This window comes from Carassius auratus, chromosome 28 (genome assembly GCF_003368295.1).
Source record: "Carassius auratus strain Wakin chromosome 28, ASM336829v1, whole genome shotgun sequence".
Taxonomy (NCBI): Eukaryota; Metazoa; Chordata; class Actinopteri; order Cypriniformes; family Cyprinidae; genus Carassius; species Carassius auratus.
Genome location: NC_039270.1, coordinates 11,764,610 through 11,787,493, shown reverse-complemented (window position 1 = coordinate 11,787,493; position 22,884 = coordinate 11,764,610). Strand labels below are relative to the sequence as shown.

Below are 22,884 nucleotides of genomic sequence, written 5' to 3'. Positions count from 1 at the left end.
TCTGAATGGCAAACGGCTGTTGTTTGGGGAGCTCAACCAAAGACAAGCACAGGTTCATCCAAGTAAAACAAGCCTTATGTTTTAAAAAGTGCCGTCTACAATAATTTACATATTTAATATTTTATTTGACCTTCTGTGTGTGTGTGTGTATATATATATATATACCGATGACTTCCACAGAATGTAAAGAATATTATGGAAGTCGGGGGGACCAGATTCGTCAACAGATCTTTTGTGAAAGAAACTTTAAGTGACTTTAAATACATTTTCAAGACACCCTAGCGCCCGCCTTGATGTACAGCCTTTGACATTAACAACATAATCCGTGTCCTATTATATGGTTAGCATTGTTTTCTTGCTGTGCAGAACTGTGACCCATTTTTGGGTCAAATGCACCAGTCGAGAACCACTTCTCTCTATCGTGTATAGCAGATGTAAATGAGAAAGAGAATTAGAGTGGTGTTAAGGACTGTAAACAGAGACTCTTTAATTACTTTGTGCAGGAAATGGAACTGTTTAGTTTGTTAGCACTTCAGAGCCATCATTTAACAACTATTCACTCACAAGAACTAAGTTAAAATTGGAAAATGTTACCCATTTCCTATTCACACTCAACATTGAATAAAAAAGTCCACTTTTAACCATCCGTCAATCATCCATTCATCTATTGATAAATCCATCCATCCATCCATCCATCCATCATTCATTCCTCAATCATTCATCCATCTATCCATCATTCATTAACCAACCATCCATCCATCCATCATCAATTATCAAACAACCAATTCACCAATTAACCATCCATCCATCCATCCATCTGTCATCTATTATCAACCAACCAATTAACCATCCATCCATCCATCCATCCATCCATCCGTCCATCCGTCATCAATTATCAAACAACCAATTAACCAATTAACCATCCATCCATCCATCCATCCACAGTTTTTAGGGATATCTACACATGCAGAAGACAGTAAACATGCTTTTCTTGCTTTTTGATTTATCTGCAACACTGGCTTTCTTATATTACAATAATATCATATTTCATGTAAAAAAAAAATTACAATTATATACCATCTACCCCTATTTAATATGAAGAAATTAACATTTCTTATTCATTGTTTGTTTGTAAAGTTTCCCATCTTGACACTGAAGAAGCTAATGAGGAATATCTGCCCTTTTCCATCCTTTTAAAATGTCTCATATAGCGTGCTTGTTCATTTGTTTCTTTTTATACAGGAGATCTTGTACTGTATATATATATATATCATATCTTGACTATTGAACTGTAGGACATTAACATCAATTTTGTGAGTAGCAGGCGTTAATTAGCCTCACTCAGAGCGCAGAATGCTTCTCTGGCTTTATCATGAATCGACTGTTTAATGACCAGAGTGAGGGTAGATGACAGAGATAATTGGAGTTAATCTAACCTTTATTGCTTTTATTGTAAATGAGGTGAGGCAGCTTGTGTGTTTAGAGTAAAATACAGGAATTATACAGAGATAAATAAAGAAAGAAAATGGAAGAAAAGCTCAGCATGGGAGAAACTCACTTTTCATTGTCATAGTACAGCTTGCCAATGGCCCAAGCGACGATAATGGGGAATGGAATACCTGATGAAAAAAGCAGAGCAAATTTCCACCCACTCTGATTAGTTCGAAAAATCAAAGACATTGTACAAACAGTATAATTGATACTATTAAGGAACTGTGTGATAAATCCTCGGCAATGAGTCATTTGCAATGCATTTTTAATGAGAAAAATCCAAGGCTTATTTATTCGCATAATAATAATTTGCCCATGGTTCAGAAGAGAACCTGATCAAATTGCAGTGCTCATTAGTGTAATTATCAACTACTGTAACTGTGTCTCCTTTTCAAGTTATTAACTGACAGTAATTTAATCACTGCTGTACTTTAAAGGCAACATGAAATCAGAAATGACCTTATTTGCTTTCTCAGTTCTTTCGCTCTGTCCATAAATTTTTGTCTGCTTAATTTTAAATCATAAATACTTTGTGTAAGTATTTTTCTTTTTTCTAATTATATCAGGCATATAATGTGTTTAAAGCAGGGCTGTCAAACAATTAATCGTTTAATTTAATGCAAAATAAAAGTGTTTATATAATATATATGTGTGTACTGTATATAAAATATATAGATATATTAATACAGACATATATGAGTATGTATTTATATATACATAATTAATGTACCCAACAATAACAACCATATCTTTCATAAACACAACATTTTATTTTGCATGCGATTAATCGTGATTGGTTTAAAGTGTTAATACATTTCAATGTTGCGATCTGAAAAAAAAAAAAAAAAAAAAAAAAAAAAAAAAATATATATATATATATATATATATATATATATATTAATTACACATATATTACATTTTCTTAATGTGGATAAAGATATTTTAAGTTAGCCTAAGCTATACATAGATTTTGACATAGGCATTAGGGACAAAACAAGTACTTGATGTGGAATAATTCTATATCAAAAAAATTATATTTTCATCTCTAAATACATGTGATGGCACATGTCATAAGTCATAAATTCTTTCAATATGCATGATCCAAAAACTGCATAATTTCCAGCATAGCGCATCAGGGTTTACTTACACCAGCCTATACAAATGAACATCCATTTCCTCAGTTTGTCGGTGGAGTATGTCAGTACTATGGCTGTGTGCAGATAGCAGCCCTCTCCAAACATCCAGAAGAAGTTGGTCACATGGAAATAATTATACGCTGCTGTGACCAGCCTGCACCAGATCTGACAGTGATGAGAGAAAGAGAAATCCAGTTAGATGTTTAGAAACTGTCCTAAATTGTGCCTTAGGAAATCAGCATGCCACTTCTTGTTAGCATTCTCTGTTTTAAAATGCTTTTATTTTAATAGCTTTAGGATATGAAATCTTGCCCACGTGTGTGTGTGTGTGTGTTTGTGTGTGGAAGGGTTTCTCTTTATGACTGAAGCAGAGTTCAAACACCAAGCAGGGGATAAAACCTTTTTACTCCAGGGACGGGACATTAAAGATGGGTAGATTGGGATGGGGGGTCTAAAACGAAGCCTCGGGATGGAACAGATTTAGATTAAAGTATGATGAAAGCCAGTGAGTTATGGCTTCTCATGACAGGACTATCAGAAGCACAATACCTCTTAGGACGTAATACAGATGGTCGCTGTCAAAATGAAAGTCTTATTTCTGAATGTGAAATATTTAAGCTTTTGGCAGATCAAAAGTAGTTTGATCGGATCTGAACAATTTCTAAGGCAGTTTTATGCGATTTTTTCCTTTTTTTGTGAAGAAAACAGTGTAAACACTAGTGGTAATTTCCTCAATGAAGACTATGGTGGAAAATGTATGTTGACGAATGTTTTCCCATTACTAAAATGAGATGATGACGAAACGGAAATAAGGTCAGTAAACAATAACTGTGACTAAACCAACATGCAATATCACTGATTATAAAATAAGAGACTGAAAACTATATATATATATATATATATATATATATATATATATATTTTTTTTTTTTTTTACAAAAATCTCTATTTAAGAAAAAAAATGTAATTACTAGAAAATAAGACAAAGCTATTGTGGACTGTTTTACACGCCTCTATTTTGCCAGCATTCATGTTTGGGGTTGCCACATATAAAGACTTCAAATCCCCAAATCAGAGCTTTTCTGTTTAAAAGATACATTTTCGGGAAGGGCGTTTTCCTTAATTTATGCAGTCTGGCAACTTCAGTCTGTGTTCTGTTTTGAGCCTCTTGCTACATGGAATAAATGCACTTACCCAACTGCTGTTGTTTTAATAGAGAATTACTGGAATAGGGAATTTTACTGTTATCATTTTTTTTAACCAGTTTTAATAATATAGACAGAGAGAGTCTAAATCTTTGATATTCATTTATATAATAAATAGCTTATACTGAAATAATTGCATTCATAAGAATCGTATTCAAACTGGAAAATTACATGAAAATTTTATAGATTTTCTTCACATCTTATTGGTAGTAAATAATATAGATGTATAAATTAAATAGTTCAAATGAATGAATAGCAATTTACACAATTAATAAACAACACTAATTTCTACTTTAAATAAATTATGTTCTTTTCAACACTCTATTAATCAAATAACCCTAAAAAATGTATGCACAAATTTTTTTCCCACAAAAATATTAAGTGCTAAAACACAAAGCTGTAAAAGGAAGATCAAATACATAAGAACAATAAATTTACATAACTTGTTTTTTTTTACAGTTAACATAATACTATTCCACATACTGCTGTTATCCCACATACTAAATATTACTGTTTTCACTGCATTTTTGATTAAATAAATGTATAAGAGATTTCTTAAAAAAAGAAAAAAAGAAAATCACTGCCCCCAAACTTCTGACCGATAGTGTATATACTTCTAAAAAGCATAGACTGATGATTAAGAAATTGTCTAACAGACCAAAAAATAAATAAAAATAAATAAATAAATGAAAAAACGTGAATGACAGAGATGTTAAAAAGACAATGTGACAGAACTGCAGCTGGATGGGAAAGCAAAGATCTTCTGACATTTGCAAGAGCCATCCACATCAGAGGGGCTTGTGTGTGTCAGCCCTCTATTTAATCCTGTGTAATCCCAGCCGCCGCTCCTTTGTTTTGACCATATTTCATCACTGTGCCCTGTCAAGTTGTTGTCTAACGAGAAGATAAAAAATCTGCCACGCTCGGCTCAAGATTGAAGATTACAGCTGTGAGTTATGACTGAAGTGGGAATTCAATGGTCACAGAAAGATTATACATTTTCAGACCTCCGAGTTTTCTCTAAATCTGTAAGAGATTGCAAAATCTCAGGCGAACACTTGTCACAGCTATATGGGCTTGAATAACTGATGAAAGTTTATTGTTTCCAAGCATTAATCAGTGAGCTAATAGTCCATAGACCATTACATGTGTTCTGTGGTAACATTTTATTATTATTTTTTTTTTATCATGTGAAATAGCGGAGGGAAATGAAAAGCTTCTTCAGTCATAAAGTCCTCTGGCTCTCAGAAGTACTTCTGCAGAATTTTACAACCGTCTTCCATAATAGGCCCCCTGGTGTGACAGGAATTTAGGGCCATGTAGAGATTATAAGCTTCTTGGGGATCTTTATTGCTAATTTTACAGTTACTTACTGAACAATGTCTTTCATTAACAGGCATTGCGTAAATTCTTCACAAAGTGACACTTTTCACAATAAATGTGTCATTTCATGCTATAAAGCTCAGCGAAGAGCTATTTGCTCTGACTTGTGAGCCATTTCTAAACAGATGCATCTTGTACATATAGAAAAAAAAGACATAATGCAAAAGTCAACCTCGTTAAGCAAAAAAAGATTGAGTCAAGATGGTCTTTGTATAAACCAAGAGGCAACCGGGTTCACTTGCTTGAACTCTAATTAAAACGATTCAAAACAAGTGCATCAATGACATGGCGTATTTACACAATTTCCTTCTCATTTAAACAGCCTCTGGCTTTCCATTCTGTCCAAGAATGCTCATTTTATTTCATCTAGACAGGTTGACGGAAGGCATTTGTCCACAAATCTTTTCTTATCACTTTAAAACGTCTCAAAGCTTTCTTTGAATGAGAACTAGGAGAATTAGGCCACTGCTGTCTGCACAAAGACCTGGAGGAATGCTTAATAACCACTTCTGCCATTATAACTTTTTGCTTCCTTTTTCAAGTTTCTGTCTAGGAGGGTTCAGAGGTAGAACTAATGTGTTGCCTTGCAAAATCTTAGCATGAAGAGCCAATTAAGTCAGCCCTCGCATAAAATACAGATAAACAGGTACAAATTTTGCTTGGCAAATACAAAAGATAATTATCAAGGACAAACATTGCACAATCAAACTCTGATACTTTTTTAGAAAAGCTATGTGCATTATAAATTATGAGGCTGAATTTGGATGTAAATGGTAAAGCCTCTTGGGACTGATATTGACGTGGCGGTAGATTAATTAATAGCTCGGCTCAGTTGATTAAAGAAGCACAGAAATGTAATTCATTCTTGGGGAAGCATAGCGGATGGTGACTCAGGGGCCGAAGTGTTTGCTTTCCCACCCAAAACACCCACCAACACACATCTAGTGCCAACAACTCCGTACACTTGAGACTAGATAGATTTCCATGTCTGTTAGACAGCAGAAACATAGACCCAGGTGTCAGGGGCAGGTTTTGAATGCAATTAAATTAATAGTTCACCCAAAAATGAAAATTTGCTGACAATTTACCCTAAGACCATCCAAGATGGAGATGGGTTTGTTTTGTCCATTACAGATTTAGAGACATTTAGCATAACATCACTTTATGTCCAATTTAACCACTGAAGTGAATGGGTGCTGTCAGAACGAGAGTCCAAAAAGCTGATAAAAACATCACAATAATCCACAAGTAACAGACACGTGAGCAAGTGATGTGATGCAACATTTCTCCAAATCTGATCAGATTAGGGAAACAAACATATCTTGGTAGGCCTAAGGTTTAATTTTCAGCAAATTTTCATTTCGAGTGAACTATTCCTTTAATAAACTTGTGTCTGTCTGCATGTGTGCCAACAGAATGAGAGAATAACAGTAGGGTGAAGAGAGACAAATAGTGAGAACGAACAATGGATGGAACAAAAATGTGGGAGTGCACGTGTTGTGAGAAATAACAATGGATTATGTGTGCACTGCTTGTGTATTTTGAAAAGAAAAGTAATAGGAGAAGGAGAGAATATTCGTCTGCGTGTGTGTTTACTCACCACATTGCTTTCATGCACCTCTGGGTTCATAGTGAGCTGCACCACGAACCAGGTGGCATTTCGCAGGATAAATGCTGTAATCAGGTTCCAGTGGATGATATTTCTCAGACACCGGATACTCCTGAGAATGGAGGGAAGGAAAGATGGAGGAGGCAAAAGATGGAAGGAAAGAAAGAGTTAAGATGTTAGATGAAATACACTCCTCGTATCGAGGCTCTTTGTTGTCTTTTTCAAAGGGTGTGAATGCATTCACAGCATGACTTCATGTTGTTTTATTGGTAGATCCATTGTGATGTTGAGTTTTCTCAGCGTGCGGTCCCATCAGAGCACATTATGTTTATCTTTAAATGGCTCACCAACTGCGTGAAGCGGTTGCATCTTCAAGTACACTCATTTCATATTCACAACTCATATGATATACACACGGTGTGTACTGATTAAAAATGTATTCACATTAATCAGATTATATGCCCTTTAAAAATTATAAAAAAAATAAATTAAAAAAAACAAAAAACATAAGGGGACATTTCACACAAAACAAATGAAATAAAAAATAAAATAATAATAATCTATGATCATTTACTCTTTCTCATGTCATCTATGTGATTTTCTATCTTCTGTGGAGCACAAAAGGAGATATTTTGAAGAATCTTTCAACCAAACCTTTTAAAATCTTTTATTTTTTATGTTCCATAGATAAAAGAACAGTCTTTCTTGGGTAAACTATCTTTTCAACAACCACCTCTTTGACAGTGAAAATGTGCTGTTTTCCCATCATCATTCTTTTGTTTGATTCATATCTTTTAGAATTTTGGTGTCAGGGAGAGAAGCAATGAAAAATGGTTAGGTACTTCACAACGATAATAAACATGGTGCCTAACAGGCTTTCATTGTGTGTTTTATACTGTTGAAAATGTCATGGGTGCCTCAAGAGAAATATTTGGATCGGACTGCCGCTTCGAAAAGCTACATTCCAACATTTCAGCATTTTACAACAGGTTTCCTGGTTCTGAAAGGCTTAAGAAAAAGCTGCTCCAATATCAGTCAGAATATTATTGACCTGAAGCAGGTCGAGAAGTTGAGGGCAAACTCAATGCACTTTGAGTGAACTTGGCTTTCAGACTGACCTTCTAGTTTTGTGTCATCAAGCGATGAAAGGTTTTGCCCTAACAGCTGTACATAAACACAGTCAGAAACAATATTCCTTGTCTTTATGTTGTATATTCTCTTGTCTTCTAGTATATAAAACACCATCAAGATGCAGTTTTCTGCAAGCTTCTATTTTTACCAACACATCTGCTTAAAAGTTTTATAACTGGCTGTTTTGTTCTACTGCTGCCTTGCGACTGAGTGAGAATTTGTTATTGAATGACCTTTGTTTGGCCTCAGGACTGTTTATATGTGACATCTATCTATTTTTTTTTTTTATTTTTTTAAAGGGGACTTCAATGCCACTCCAGGCTCAACTTTGCAACACTGGCAAGATAAAATAATAAAACAAGAAACAAGAAAAACAAACATATTTCAATAGATAAGGGTAAGATATGTTAAGTTTTGATTAGCATGCAAGAAGACTATGGATCAAAACATTTTTTGAAATAAATGAATCAAAATTTGACAGTCAGTGATCCTCGTGAATTTTTATTCTTTCACAGTGTGTTGTAAACGACTTTCTTTTTCTGCTTCTCTCTCTCTTGTTCTCATAAGTTATGGCATAAATAACGGCAGTGCGACTCAAAGGTCAATTTGCCTGTGATATCAGCTTCAGGCTGGAGCCGGTATTTACGACTGACCAAAGACCAACAGTGACCTCCAGATCAAAGCAGTCATTATAGATAAGCAGCAGAACTTCCCGGATCAAAAAAATAAAAGACTAACTTACAGAAGCATGAGTAAACTCTTAGGGAAGTTTCTCAGTGCCACAAACAAACACCAACGGGGTCAAAAACCAACAGAACTGATTTAGCAGCCATAAATGAGAAGAAAGCACAATTAAAGAACTCTATTTTGAGGAATGTAAATACTTCAGTCTCACTGCAGAGGACAGACGGGTTGGCACATGATCCCATGAGACACATTTATAGATCTTTAGGAAAATGGGCTGATGCATGCATGCATGTTTAAGGTTGAGTTATGCCAGATGAAATGCACCCTAAAACATTTTATTTTGCATCTGCTTCTCTGTAAATGTCAAAGGGATACTCCAACCCAAATTGAAAATGTTGACATTAATAATTACTTACGCCCATGACATTCCAAACCCATAAAAGCTTTGTTCATCTTCAGAACACAATTTAAGATATTTTGGATGAAAACGTCAGTACGTTATGAAGCAACAAGAATACTTTTTGTAAAACAAAAAATAACGACTTTATTCAACAATTCCTTTGTCAACGGTCTCCTCTGTGTCTCTTTATATTACCGTATGCTGCGTATGCTCTTCTGTGTCAGCTGCGCACAAGGACGCGCTGTTTCTAAGCATATTCATGCTTTTGATTTGAGAGAAAACAGTGCATCCGTGTGGTGGGGCTAACACAGAAGAGCATACGCAGCATATGGTGATATGAAGAGACACAGACAAAGGAATTGTTGAATAAAGTTGTTATTTTTGTTTTCTTCATGTACAAAAAGTATTCTTGTCGCTTCATAATGTTACGGTTGAACTACTGATGGAAGATGGACTATTCTGACGACGTCTTTCATACTTTTCTGGACCTTGACAAGTTACTTGGCAGTCTATGGGACAGTCACAAGCCTCCCGGTTTTCATCCAAAATATCTTAAATTGTGTTCCAAACACAAATAATGCTTTAACAGGTTTGGAACGACATGGGGGTAAGTGATTAATGACAAAATTGTCATTTTGGGGTGGAGTATCCCTTTAACCTGTTAAGGGTTATTAGGCAATGCACTTATTTAACCCAGTTTCTCATATTTTATTGATTAGTTTAAGTTCCACTGGCTGCTGCACAGGAACATAATGTTGTCATTCATGTTTATGCCCATAAAAGCTGATTAATATCCATCCTTCAGTCTCTCTATGCGCCCCTGACCTCTTTTCCAGTTAACTCTGACAGTTCAAAAACAAAAACAAAAACAAACGTAAAACAGAGAGATAGAAAAAAGATAGAGGTTTTGTGGATTTGACCTTAAGCAATAAAATGTGCCCAACAATTACATTTCCTGTCAATGAAACGGGATCATATGCTGTCATAGATTTCGATTTAAAAAAAAAAAACATTCTTGAATGCATTTATTTTCATAAATGTTTAACTAATGCATTTCACGTTCACCTCTGATCCACACACATATTATCAAACACAGATCCCATAAACACACAGTTAGCAGTTTCCTCAGTTGTGCATTTCTGTGTCATCTCAGCAGGAAGCTGCTAGTCTGGGGAAATTCATTTACTGCAAGGGATGCAAGGAAACAAATGATGACATTGCTCAGCACCAAAGCCTTTGTCTCTCTGCCTGTGCATCTCATTAGCAGATCAAACTTAAAGAGAAAACAACATCAGCATGAGAAACAGAAACATTTTTAAACATTTCCGTACAAAAAGTCAAAACAAGAACATTAGCTATTAAATATGCTTTAGTTTAGCAGTTATATGCTTAAATTATTGCCAGCCCAGTCAGAATCTGCACGTTTCTTGCAAGTTATTCTCCTTTTCCAATGATGATTTTGACAGGAGAATCTGCAGAATTTATTTCAAATATAGTAAACAGAGCTGCGATAACCAAAATTTTATTCTTAACTAAAAGCATCAAAAAATTAGAACAGATAGAATGACTGGCATGGATAAAAGCACAGAAAAAAGGTAGTGCACCACTAGGATTGTTTAATTTGTATTTCTTTTTTTCTCCAGAAATGGAAATGCTAATGGACATTTTTCTCTAGGTGTAACACACCTCCTTGAGATACAAACAGCCATTCAGCTGTAATGGCAACATATCAAAGAGATGAGATGTCTTGAAAGTGAGTGACATCAGAGAGTGGCTCCATTAGAGCTCTAGAATAAAGACAAAAAGTATCAGTGAATGCTTTTTGTAAAAGCCTCTCTCACACAGACATGGAGTCACTATTCTATTCTTTACCCAAACCAGATCCTTTACCCGAGACGAAACCGCATTTCTCAGCTGGAAGCTCCACCTCAGCTAATCATTTTGACTGTTTGTCAGATTGTACAGCAAGATCAAGGTACCGAAACCACATTTTGTTTGAGAATGGATATAAATAAACTCCCGCCTATCAAAATTATCTGCGATAAACACGGTGGGGAGAAAGCCATCTGACATCTGCAGGATAGATGGATGGATTGTGAAAATGATGATGCAATTTTCCTGGTGACAGATGGGAAGGCGCGCCGTCTTCTGAATGGTAATCGCCAGCTTCAGAGATTTATGAAGACGAGATGAGATGAGACTTGACGTTTAAACTCAAGTCATCGCTGATGTTTATGAATGGCGCCTCTGGTTTATAATTGCATATTAAAGGTTATCTGACTAAGCGCTAAATCTGCTGTCAAGCTTTCTCTTTTCGTATCTTTTTCATCCAATTTGATCAGTAATATTACAATTACAGCTGTCAATTTAACACATTTATCTAGTACAACTAATTATAAAAGAATAATAATAATAATAAAATCCATTATACCAGATTTAAAATGGGGGAAAATGGATTATGTTAAATTTTATGGAAAGAAAATGAAGCACTTGAAAATTATTTGATTATCTAATGCTTTACTCCCCTGTCACAACAATGCTTTATTATTATTATTATTAATTATTATTATCTCTGTAGTGTCTTAATTCAGGGACTGTTTCTAAACAAATATTGAACTGACTGATTTAAGCAATAAAATAGCATATTGTGTGATTCATTAATTTTTTTGTAATTTACTGTAAGCCCCTTGGTCTATTATAATATGTAAACACAAGCTAACAAAATGAGCTGTGCATGCTCTTGAAAAACAGTCATTTCTACTGAAAGCACTGCGTTTCAGAGGTTTTTGCCACAAGTTTGTCTTTGATTTAATTGTTCTCCTCAGTTCCCACTGATTGCAATAGCTAGTGTGATGGATGAATGTAGACAAACAATGGGAGCGGGTGAGGATGACTTTTATCTTGAAGAAGGACGGCTCTGAGGCCAGTGTTGTCCTTGTGAAGACACAAGCTCTGGGCGTTTAGCAGCAGAGTATCTGCCGCTTTTGCGGTTCCCTGACCTCGTTCACACAACACTCTGAGCAGCTGCCTCTGACATTACTTTCTCATTAGTTACGGATGGTACACCCACAAATCTTCACACACAAACTGTACACACACACACACAAACTGTACACACAAACACATTTAAACTGGCAGTGTAAATACACTATGCTGGCAAGGGTTTGTGGTTAAATGTGGCTGCATGCAGATGTGGCTGTACTTTCTGTTAATTAAGTCATGTTAACATAGTGCATTGTTAGAGATTTTTCTAACATTTCCCACACAATGCCAACTAACAAATTTGTCTTTTACTGCATAACTCTCATTAATTTAACCCCCTGGAGTTTTCAGTTACTTAATTTCACTTTCGAAAGGAGACCTGATTAATGTTTTGCGAGTTTACAACATATGTATATTTTAAAATATTGTTGTTAAATGGAAAAAAAAAAGCATGCCAGGAGGGAGCCCTGGAGTATAAAAGGTTGAGAACCCCTGTCCTAAAGCTCAACAACGTTTTCAACAAGTGACTCTTACCTCCCAATGACCTCCTCCAGTGGAAGTACACATGGATGTCCACTGTGGCTCTACTGGAGTGCGCTGTGATTGACCCTTTTCCCCATCCCCCTGAGCCCCAAACGGGCCTTTAAATCCCTGTGAGCCACACAAGAAAAGGCCACATACTCGATACCGATCCAGCCCACATCATCTGGACTCTATGTGATAGCATGCTTGTGTGCGACACATTAAGCATGAGCAAATACATAAATGATTCATCATTAAAAAACAAGCGCCGGAAAATCCATTCCGGATCTATGAAGAAAAACGGCGTTATAATAGATAAAGGAATCTGTTCCTTCTGGATCGATGAGCACAAGCAAACAAAGATGATGAGGTTTGAGAAGTAAGATTAGAAAAAATGACCTCAGTTAATAGATGAGGGCTTCTGCTTCCCATTCAGAAACAATTTCCTAGATAAACAAGGTGCACACAAACACACACATACATTCTCTCCCTAAGCCATAATGGGTTTTATACTCTACAAACTGTACTTTCTATCACCCTAAACCTAAACCTACCCCTTACAGGAAACTTTCTGCTATTTCAGATTTTCAGTACACTCCATTCTGTATGATTTATAAACTTGTTTCCCCATGGGGACCAAAAAAATGTCCCCAAATGGTCAATATTTACTGGTATTACTATTCTTGTGGGGAGACTTGATTCACTATGCTTCATTAAAATAAACAGCCAATGGTGTAAAACTGGGCCACTGCTGCCTCCGTTTAACTCAAAGGGTTACAAACTGTACATGACAGTATGGATCAGGGGCACAAGCTTTCTCCAATTACCACCCAAGCAGTTCATCAGAGCACTATTTTTACCATGACAGCCCACAGATTTCACCTTGATGAAATGCAGAATAATTACCTTTTATTTTTTCTTAGAGTCTCTTAATAGCATCTTTCAATGCCTTCACACTGTTAGTACTATTACTATTATTGGTCGTCAGAAGTGAAGTTTAATTGACTGAGCAAATGAGCATGAGGACATTTATGTTGATTCATATTTCAGACATGAATGGCAGGCTGTAGAATTCTTTTAAGCGGCTATAGATGACATAATGCCTTTGTCGTCATTTTAATTGGCCGATGTTTGACTTATTCGATAAAAATATGTCCATTATGCACCCCTCACACAAAAAATGTCCATTCATAAAAAACCTTTTTCACTCAGTATTAAAATTACAGGCTAATGTAATCAGATTTAATGGAAATAATTTAAATTTTTTATTAATAAAGCATTAGATCCATTGAAAGCAGCACAACCCTTAAAAATACAATTTCAACTTGGGAGGTCTGGACATCTCAAACTGCTCGATCCGCACACAGGGCACAACTCGTGTTGCCAACCATCAGCGTAGTATCTGAGGGTGGGGGTCAGGGAGGCGCTCTCTGTGCTGACAGGCTGGCAGTGCTGGTGACAAGTGACCATAAGTTCTCCCCAGTGGAGACCTGGGAGCGTGCCTGCCGCAGCACTCATGAAACAAACTATTAATACAGGACTAATCCTATTCATGCCGCATAATAATGATTGAAATTCAAGTGAGGGATATTGCACATCCAGCCACTTGTTATACCAGAATAAACCCTGACACAAAATATTGATTTGAGCTTTATTAAGAAAGGTCCTTTTTTTTTTTTTTTTTTTTTTTATAAATAAGATTTCCAGAGTGTTTTTATTACAGTATTATTACTAGGGTGACCATCTGTCCAGTTTTAGGTCAGACAGTTACCATGCAGGTAACTTGAGTCAGGTGCTCATTTGTCCTCCTTTTAATATCATCACTATTTGATACTTTATCCGTTTTTAGATAATAATAACAATTATATATTATACATATATTATGGAATGTTGGAATTCTATTCCACCAAAAGAAATAGTTGAATACAAAGTGGCGGCAGAATTATTGTGTATCTGACCAACAGTGGTGTTTTGTTCCTAAATGATTCAGCTGTTTTGATTGACTGTATTGTTTGAAAGAATCAACGATTCACTCATTTAGGCCCTGTTTACACTAGTGCTTTTTTTTTTTTTCGTTTTTAAAATGCATAACTTTTGCTATGCTTACGTCTATCGTTTACACTACTCTGGCATTTTCAACCCTTGAAAACTGAGACTTTTGAAAACGCTGCAGACCCTGTTTTAGTTTGAAAACTCTGGGGTTGTGTTTCAGTGTAAAACCAAAATGAAGACTTTTGAAAATGATGGCGTGGCTGCCCGCATTCGCTCTGCGTATCCTTGACGACCGTGTAAGCAATAACATCATGCGCATTAGGTAATAGATTACCCAATAGCATCCGCAATCTAAATAATAGGGAATCTACCTATTCATATCAATTTTTGTACCTGAATGAATGGTCACGTGACATGCGTTTTAGGTTGTGTAGTGAAGACGGAGATCGTTTCTGAATCGCAGCGGAAACGCCAGTGTAGACGAGGATCCTTTTCATTCTAAAATGCTGTTCTAAATAGAAAACGCACTAGTGTAAACGGGGCCTTAGACAATGACTTACCACCACCTACTGGCATTTTAGGTGTCATTTATTTTCCAACATTCCATATTTCTATAGTTAATATTTTAGATTATAACGCTTATATACTCATTACTCATAGAATTTCTTTATTCTGTTGAACACAAAAGTAGATATTTTGAAGAATGTGGGTAACCTACACTTGCTGGTAGCCACTGACTTCCATAGTATTTATTTCTAACACAAACTACCAGCAACTGTCAGGTTACCCACATTCTTCACAATATCTTCTTCTGAGCTCCGTGGAAGAAAGAAGCTTATACAGATTTGGAACCACATGAACATAAATGAAGTTAGAATTTTAATTTTGGGGTGAACTATCTTTTTAGTTGATTTTAGTCATTGCTTTTAAGTTTTTATCCTGGCTTCACTGAATCCTGCAAAGTGTGCTCCTTTCTGTTGTTTTAGCAATTGCCACTCTAATTGTAAATTTGTAAATGACATTCTCCTCCTCCTCAAAAGAGTACTTAAGTGCAAAAATCAATCGTAGACACTTGAAACACTTGAATCTCCACTCATACAATTTGTATGCTTTTTAAGCAACTCTTCCTTTCGCAGGCCTCTTCTGAGTCTCTGCATGGGTCTCGCAGTCTTCCGGTGCCTGCTCACGACTGAACGTGCTTTGGTTATTAGCATTCCCTCTGCCTGCACTAATAGGAGTCCGTTATCACAGCTGTCTATTCAAGTCCTCCCCCTCATCACTCACTTCCCATTGATCCACTGCACCAAGCCTTTTCGGCTTAAGATGTGTCCTTTCAAGAATAATCGCCCGCTTAGAGTCGGGCTCCACAATCACAATCCTCTGCAGCTAATGTTGAGAGGGGTCACAGGCAAAAGCACTGAGTAATGCAATTTTAGGCCATAAACATGGTAACCAAAATCGTAAACTGCAGGGAGCTAAAGCAGGCCGTTCTCTCTGCGGGAGGTCGGCGCTAACAAGCTGCGGCTGCTTTGCACAGCGCCTGCGGCACCAGAGGAACGAGCCTCCTAGAGCGTCCTCGGTGTCCAAATGGTGTGCAGATGTAATGGTAAGGTTTCGTGCTGGGGCCCAGTAAGAGCGACCTGTCTGTCCACTCGCTCAGTATAGTGGGGGTGCTGGCGAAGTGCCATTGCCTCATACAGCGGCCATGTGCTCCGAGGTCTGCTGACTCTATCACCCCGCTGACCCTCATTGCGTAAGCATGGACGGAAATAGAAGAGCAGAGGTCCTCCTCATCTAGCACTGCTTAAAGGAAGAACAAGTTTACTTCTGACTGTTTCGAGAGTGACTACATGAAGACAAGGCACTTTTCAGAGGTTAACAGATGGTTATCACATCTCTAAAACACTATTTAGATGGAAGTAGTATTATATATACTTTGTACATACACTACTGTTCAAAAGTTTGGGGTTGGTAGACTTACTACTATTAACTAAAACTAAAAACATAAAAAAAAACATAAGTTCAGTTATACAAGTCATTTTTTTAAACATAAATTACATCAGTGATGCTAAAATAACGCTGAAATATTTTTTTTAAAGAGGTCTTATGCACACCAAGACTGAATTTATGCAAGTACCTTATTCAGGCAGCTTAAACAGCTATTACTCCATTGTCACATGATCCTTCATAAATGCTGATTTGGTTCCTCCAAAAATATTTCTTATTATCGATGTTGAAAACAGTTGTGCTGCTTAATATTTTGTGTGGAAACCATTACTTATTTCTTTTTTATTCCTTTTTGGAGGAGAACATTTTTTTTTTTTATTTGGATTCTTTGAATAGAATGTATAAAATAACAATGGGAAATAGAAATCTATTGTCTTGACTGTCACTTTCAAACAAAATTACGTAAAATTAAATATATATGCAACAAAGAATATATAGAAACAGTGTTCAGATGGGACGTTAGCAGTACTACCAACTGATATTTTACTTAGAAAGTTGTCAAAACAGTCCATAAAGAAGGCTCACCGGGCAAAACATCAACACATTTCACTCACAGAAGTTGACAAAGGTCAAAACAAATGCGATGAAGCTTTGTGTAATAATAATAAACCACAATTTATTCCAATTCAGACAGGATTACAGCTCTCAGACAACCATAACTGCTCCGTGATTTTAACTGAGGATGTTTGACGGAAAACACAATCTCATTCAATTCTGAAAGGATTAAAATCACAAAACGCATCTGTGAAACACAAAGATACATGACCTCCTCAGGGAAAACCAGATTCATCCAAATAAACATCAACAGCCCAAAACTGCGAAAAAGCTTCTACCACTAATGTGGCCGATTTAACAAAGCGCTGTTTGTGATTTTATTAATACATTTGTTTTTGCCAGAGGACATCTAATGGGCAATTGTTTAGCAAAATTTAGCAGGATACATGCTACTCTAGTGAGAGTCATGCAAAAAGCACAATTGCTGCTTTCATGGATTTGTTTGCCTGTGTTTTCAGTAAAAGCTCTGATTGTTTGAAATAATGAAGCATTATTCAATTTAGTTGCACAAACATAATCAAAACCACTTTGGAGTCTTCAAAGATGAATGCATGCTTTCATTTGAAAAGTACTTTTTATAGGTAGAAACGCTTTCGTTCTGGGATAAAGAGTCTTGATTTCAACTGGCATTTATTGTTGTTTATTCTGAGGCATTATATGCAGAGAAATCCTGTCATTCTGCTTCTCTGTATTCCCTCCTGTCTCTGCCCTGAGGGCACATGTAAGAAGGGTTTTTGTGTCACACAGGACAGGAATGTTCTCCCAGTCTAGCCTTTTGTCAAAAAACAGGATGAAGAAGAAAAAAGAAAAAAAACCTGCCAACAGTGGCTTGTCACTGTTATGCTGACCTGAGCTGTAGTGGCTGAGCCCTTCAATGGTGCCGCTCACAGCAGCACTGCTCTCCCTCCTGCTTTTTACCCAGCACCATTCATTCTGTGAATGACGGGTTAAACTCGGCTGACAGGTGAGCACTGATATGGAATACAAGGGCATTCCTGAAATTTCGTGAGGTTACAGCGCTCTGTAATCCTAGTGACATTATAGTCAAGTCACTCTTGAAACTGTAGGTACTGGCCTATTAGCATTTATATAGGATGATTGTATCTAATAACCAGCTCTCAATGCAGGAAGGTACCAAACACCACAACTGGATGTGCTAAATTCAGTGGGATAAGATACAGTAAGTACCTAATTCCGGGTGCTGAACTGGATCTTGTATAAACACTGTGGTTTGATCAGAAAATCATATTTAGATTATTTGGCAAATATTTAAATCATTTTAAATTCATTATATTACCTATATATATATATATATATATATATATATATATATATATATATATATATATATATATATATATATATATATATATATATATATATAATATATAATAATATATATATATATATATATCTTCATGGTGTCTCAGAAACACTTCTAAATCCTGGATCCCTTGCTGTGCAAATGCAGTCTGCTGAAACATTAATAAGCCAATTTAATACTCCTGTCCTCCTGTCCTTGTGGGCAGACACAAAATGGCTGGAGGGTCCGAGTGCAAGAACACTCTGTGTTTACCCTGAACATCTTTCTCCCTGCTAGAGGACCCGCTTGAGCCCAACTACAACTTTACAGCTTCTGTACTCGCACCCAGCCTCAATATATCCATGACGCACTGACTTGGGAACATTAGCTAGACAGACAGAGGGTTATCAGCAGGGCACATCGTTGTGAAAAGCAGCATCCAATAAATCTGTCAGCTGACTCCTAGCGTGATTTTGATTGGAAATCCAAGGAAAGATGCAGAATATCTTCCCCGGATTAATCAAGGCAGATTAAGTCTGGGATAATCTAGTCTAAATAATCCTAAACAGCATGGATATTTCAGCTGCTTACTCGCCTCAATCTGTGGCCAAAACACCAAAGAGTGTGTGGGAATGCTGAAATGCGTGACTATTCTCCTCCTCACATCCAGTTTGTCACATTGATCCAGGCTAATTAAGGCTTGGGCATGATCCCATAGAAACAAGTCTCCCAGTTCGATTGAGCATAATATAATGAGTGCCAGCTCACTAAAGACCTTCAGTTCTCATCCCTAAACCATGGCACTTCTGGACTGGAATAATCATGAAGAGGAGCGTGCGTGCCCTTGATGTGCTGCTAAGATGTCTTCATTTCTACACCATCAGTCTAAAATCTCATTGCTGGGAGCACTCCACTGACCCATGACATATATCGATTTCTCAGGTGCCCTGACAAGAAAGAGAGATAACCTGGACAGGTTGTCCTTGGACCTCAGAAGCCAGCGAGCATATACAATTCTGCGTTCTCTGCTATTCAGCTGGCCAGCCAATGAATAGTTTCTGTCAGCAGCTGGAAAATCAATTAATGTCCTGATGGGATGTGACAAGAAGACAGCCTATATTTGTGTTGGGGGCTGAGCCCGTGTCCCGCTCAGTTAAACTGATTTAAAGTTGATCCAAGTAAAGGACACTGGACATGTTAGGAGGGATGTCCAGAAAAGGGATCATATTGAGATATCTGGGATTATTTTTTGCACACGCAAAAGCGATCTACAGAAGATACAAAATTGAAGTTCCCACTGATGTGTGTGTGTGTACAGTATTTATATTAGGGATGTGGAATCTGCCTATCTATCTATACACACACATATACATACACACACATTAGTTTTTAAAGAAAGATAGTGCTATATGTTCAGATATTTTTTATAGAAAATCTACAACCATGTTGAAACCCAAATCATTTTCTTCTGATAAGCACTGGTTCATTTGTGAGCCAATGCTGTGCGTTTGGAGCAGAACTTTTGCATGTGATTATCCAACCAATAGCAGAATGAGGAGTCTTTGGAAAGTCTGTTTGAAACATCAAGTCGTTATTTTTGCAATTCCATTTAGTTGGTGGCACAAAAATGACACTTTACTCCATTGGGTCTCCTGAGCAATAAAGGAGCCACCACTGAGCAATACATTTCCCACTAAATCTTTACAGTCCTAAGAATCCTTAGTTGCTTATTCATCCACACACTTCACAAGGCAGTAGTAGCGGTTCATACATGAATCTCTCTCATGAATCCACCTGTGTGACTAATGCTGATGTTCAATTCTGTTGAAAAGCCCTCACAGCAGAGGCACTCACCCACCTGAGTCTCATGAAGAGGATGAAGGCGACCAACAGGGCTCCCAGAGAGATACAGTGTCCCAGGTAGTTTATGATGACTGCAATGTGGTAATGCAGCTTGCTCTTCTTCTGAAAGATCACAAAGGGACAGACACACGTAGAAACATATTAGGAAGATGAGAGACTGATGTCCTGGAGATTTCTGACATCTAATCCCAACATGGAATAACTCCTAAAAGCTTTCTGGGGCATTACAGGGACAAAAAAAAAGAAAAAAGAAAAAAGTTCCAGAGGACTCCTAGGAGCTCTATGAGGGACAAAAAAAAAAAAAAAAAAAAAAAAAAAAAAAACCCTGACTGCCCTCTATAATAGTACAGTATACGCTATTTTGCTACCTGCTATTATCCTGCAAATTTAATTTCAGAGAAAACATGACAAAACCATTGAAACAAATCATCTGGAAGCTATTCAGGTGGCAGGTATTGAAAATATTTCTTAGTCAACAGTCTTCAAAGCAGGATTTATTTTCCTCTTTAAACTATTCACATAAAACTGCATCAAAGGGTTAGTTCACCCAAAAATGAAAATTAGCCCATAAATTACTCACCCCCAAGTCATCCTAGGTGTATATCACTTTCTTCTTTCAGATGAATCCAGTCAGAGTTATATAAAACATTGTCTTTGATCTTTCAAGCTGTTTCATGGCACTCAGCGGGTGCTGCATGCATCAGTCCAAAAGAAGTTCAATAAAAAGCACCCATTCATTTAAAAAGGCATTCTATAGCGAATCGATGAGTTTATGTTAGAAAAATATCCTTATTCAAAAAGTAATAATCATTTTAACTGTTGTACACTGAAGCAGTTCCGGACGGATGATGCATGAGGTCGGTGTTGCGCATGCGCTGCTCAGAAGTGATGCAGGCGGAAGCACAGGGGAAAGATAAAACAAAACAACGGTCACTAATACCGTTCTCCAAGAGGAGAATTTTTTTTGCTAAAGTAAGGAAACTTAGCTTCCTTTGCTGCAGTTTACAAACGTTGGTTTTCACGAGACTCACCATCTCATCTCTTCTGTGTCCAACTGTTGGCACAAGCTACATTAAACTGATTATTATGTTTTGAATAAGGATATTTTTCTTACGAAAATGCATTTATTCGCTACAGAAGGCCTTTGTTCACCCTCCAGAGCCATGTGAGATACTTGTTTTTTATGGATGGGCGCTTTTTATTTCACTATTTTTGGACTGAAGCACTGCAAAACTCAGTGCTTAGTGCTCAGTGCAGTGCCTGAAAGACAATTGAAAGACAATTTCTAATATAACTCTGACTGGATTCATCTCAAAGTAGAAAGTCATACGAGGATATCTTGAGGGGGAGTTATTTATGGGCTAATTTTCATTTTTGGGTGAACTAACCCTTTAATATGTAGAGCTGAATTTGTTATATTAAGAAACTGTAGTCCCTCATCATACTACTGATTGGATTGGACACCTTTAACATCCTTTAATCTTTCAATTTTCTAGATTATTACACTTATCTGGTGAATGTTATATTTGAGTGCCTCAGTGGACATTAATTCTAAATAAGCATTAAATAAATAACTTAACATTACACAACAGCCAGCACATGAACTGACCCTTGACCTAATCACATACTAAAAAAAATACAAGTCTCATCCGTAATAATTAGCCTTGCACACGATCGTATTACACCACTCTGCCTGACACTAATGCTAACAGCATCCCACCAGCAACTGTTTCCAACTGTTATGAATATTTCACTCTGTGATGAGTGAGGCAGATGTTCATGGTCTCCACTTTCACGATGATTGCCAACCTGACATAATTTCTTTAACTAAGCGATTAGCTTTGACTCAGTCAAACGATTGCTTGCTTATAGCACAGCAACTCACATAAAACTGAAGTTTATGCTCATGTTTAAACAAAAATGTCATGCTTGTGGGGAAAAAAAAAACATACAAATAGCCTGGCCAAATGATTACATGAGGCATATGTTGATCATGTAACACTCAGGTTAGTGTGTGTGAGCATATAGGCATCATGTGCCCTTTCATCGCCAGCACAGCACCTTTCCATTCTCTAGCCGCTCACTGCGTCCTCCTGGTGCAAAAATCTGTCGATGAATTCCTACCGTCGTCACAGGACGGACCTGTGAGGCAAACCCCCACTGGCCACTGCAGACCCTGCGGACCACTGAGACTAGAGCACCAGACTGTCCAAGCAGGGGGAGGAAAAAAGTTCTGGAATCCAGTGCCTACAAATCCACAAGGCTCATGACACAAGCCAGCTAGCACCATTTAACTCATTAGAAACCACTCAGATGGCAGATCAATCAGAAACTTCAAGGACTGATGTGCTTATTGCTTTAAGGAAGAGGTAATGCTTTAGGAGAGAATTTAGAGAACAATGAATAATAATAATAATAATAATAATAATAATAATAATAATAATAATAATAATAATAATAATAATAATAATAATAATAATAATAAATAAATAATAAAAATTGCTCAAAAATCATAGCAGTCTCCCTAAGATATATTACAAAAAGAGATTGACTTTTAAAGACATCTGATAACAACTTCAAGGCTTAATTTATACTAAAATGATTCTCAGTTATTCACC

At 36.8% G+C, this 22,884-nt stretch overlaps 1 protein-coding gene across 1 annotated transcript in view; it reads right to left on the bottom strand.

The window, feature by feature from the left end:
* crhr1 (corticotropin releasing hormone receptor 1) overlaps window positions 1–22,884 on the bottom strand; it is a 114,273-nt gene that overhangs the window by 15,484 nt on the left and 75,905 nt on the right. The window contains exons 6-9 of the mRNA XM_026207772.1: window positions 20,262–20,368; window positions 6,816–6,936; window positions 2,639–2,792; window positions 1,559–1,619 (exon numbers count right to left, since the gene is read on the bottom strand). Of these exons, the coding sequence (XP_026063557.1) occupies window positions 1,559–1,619; window positions 2,639–2,792; window positions 6,816–6,936; window positions 20,262–20,368 (443 nt within the window). The remainder of the gene's footprint in view (window positions 1–1,558; window positions 1,620–2,638; window positions 2,793–6,815; window positions 6,937–20,261; window positions 20,369–22,884) is intronic.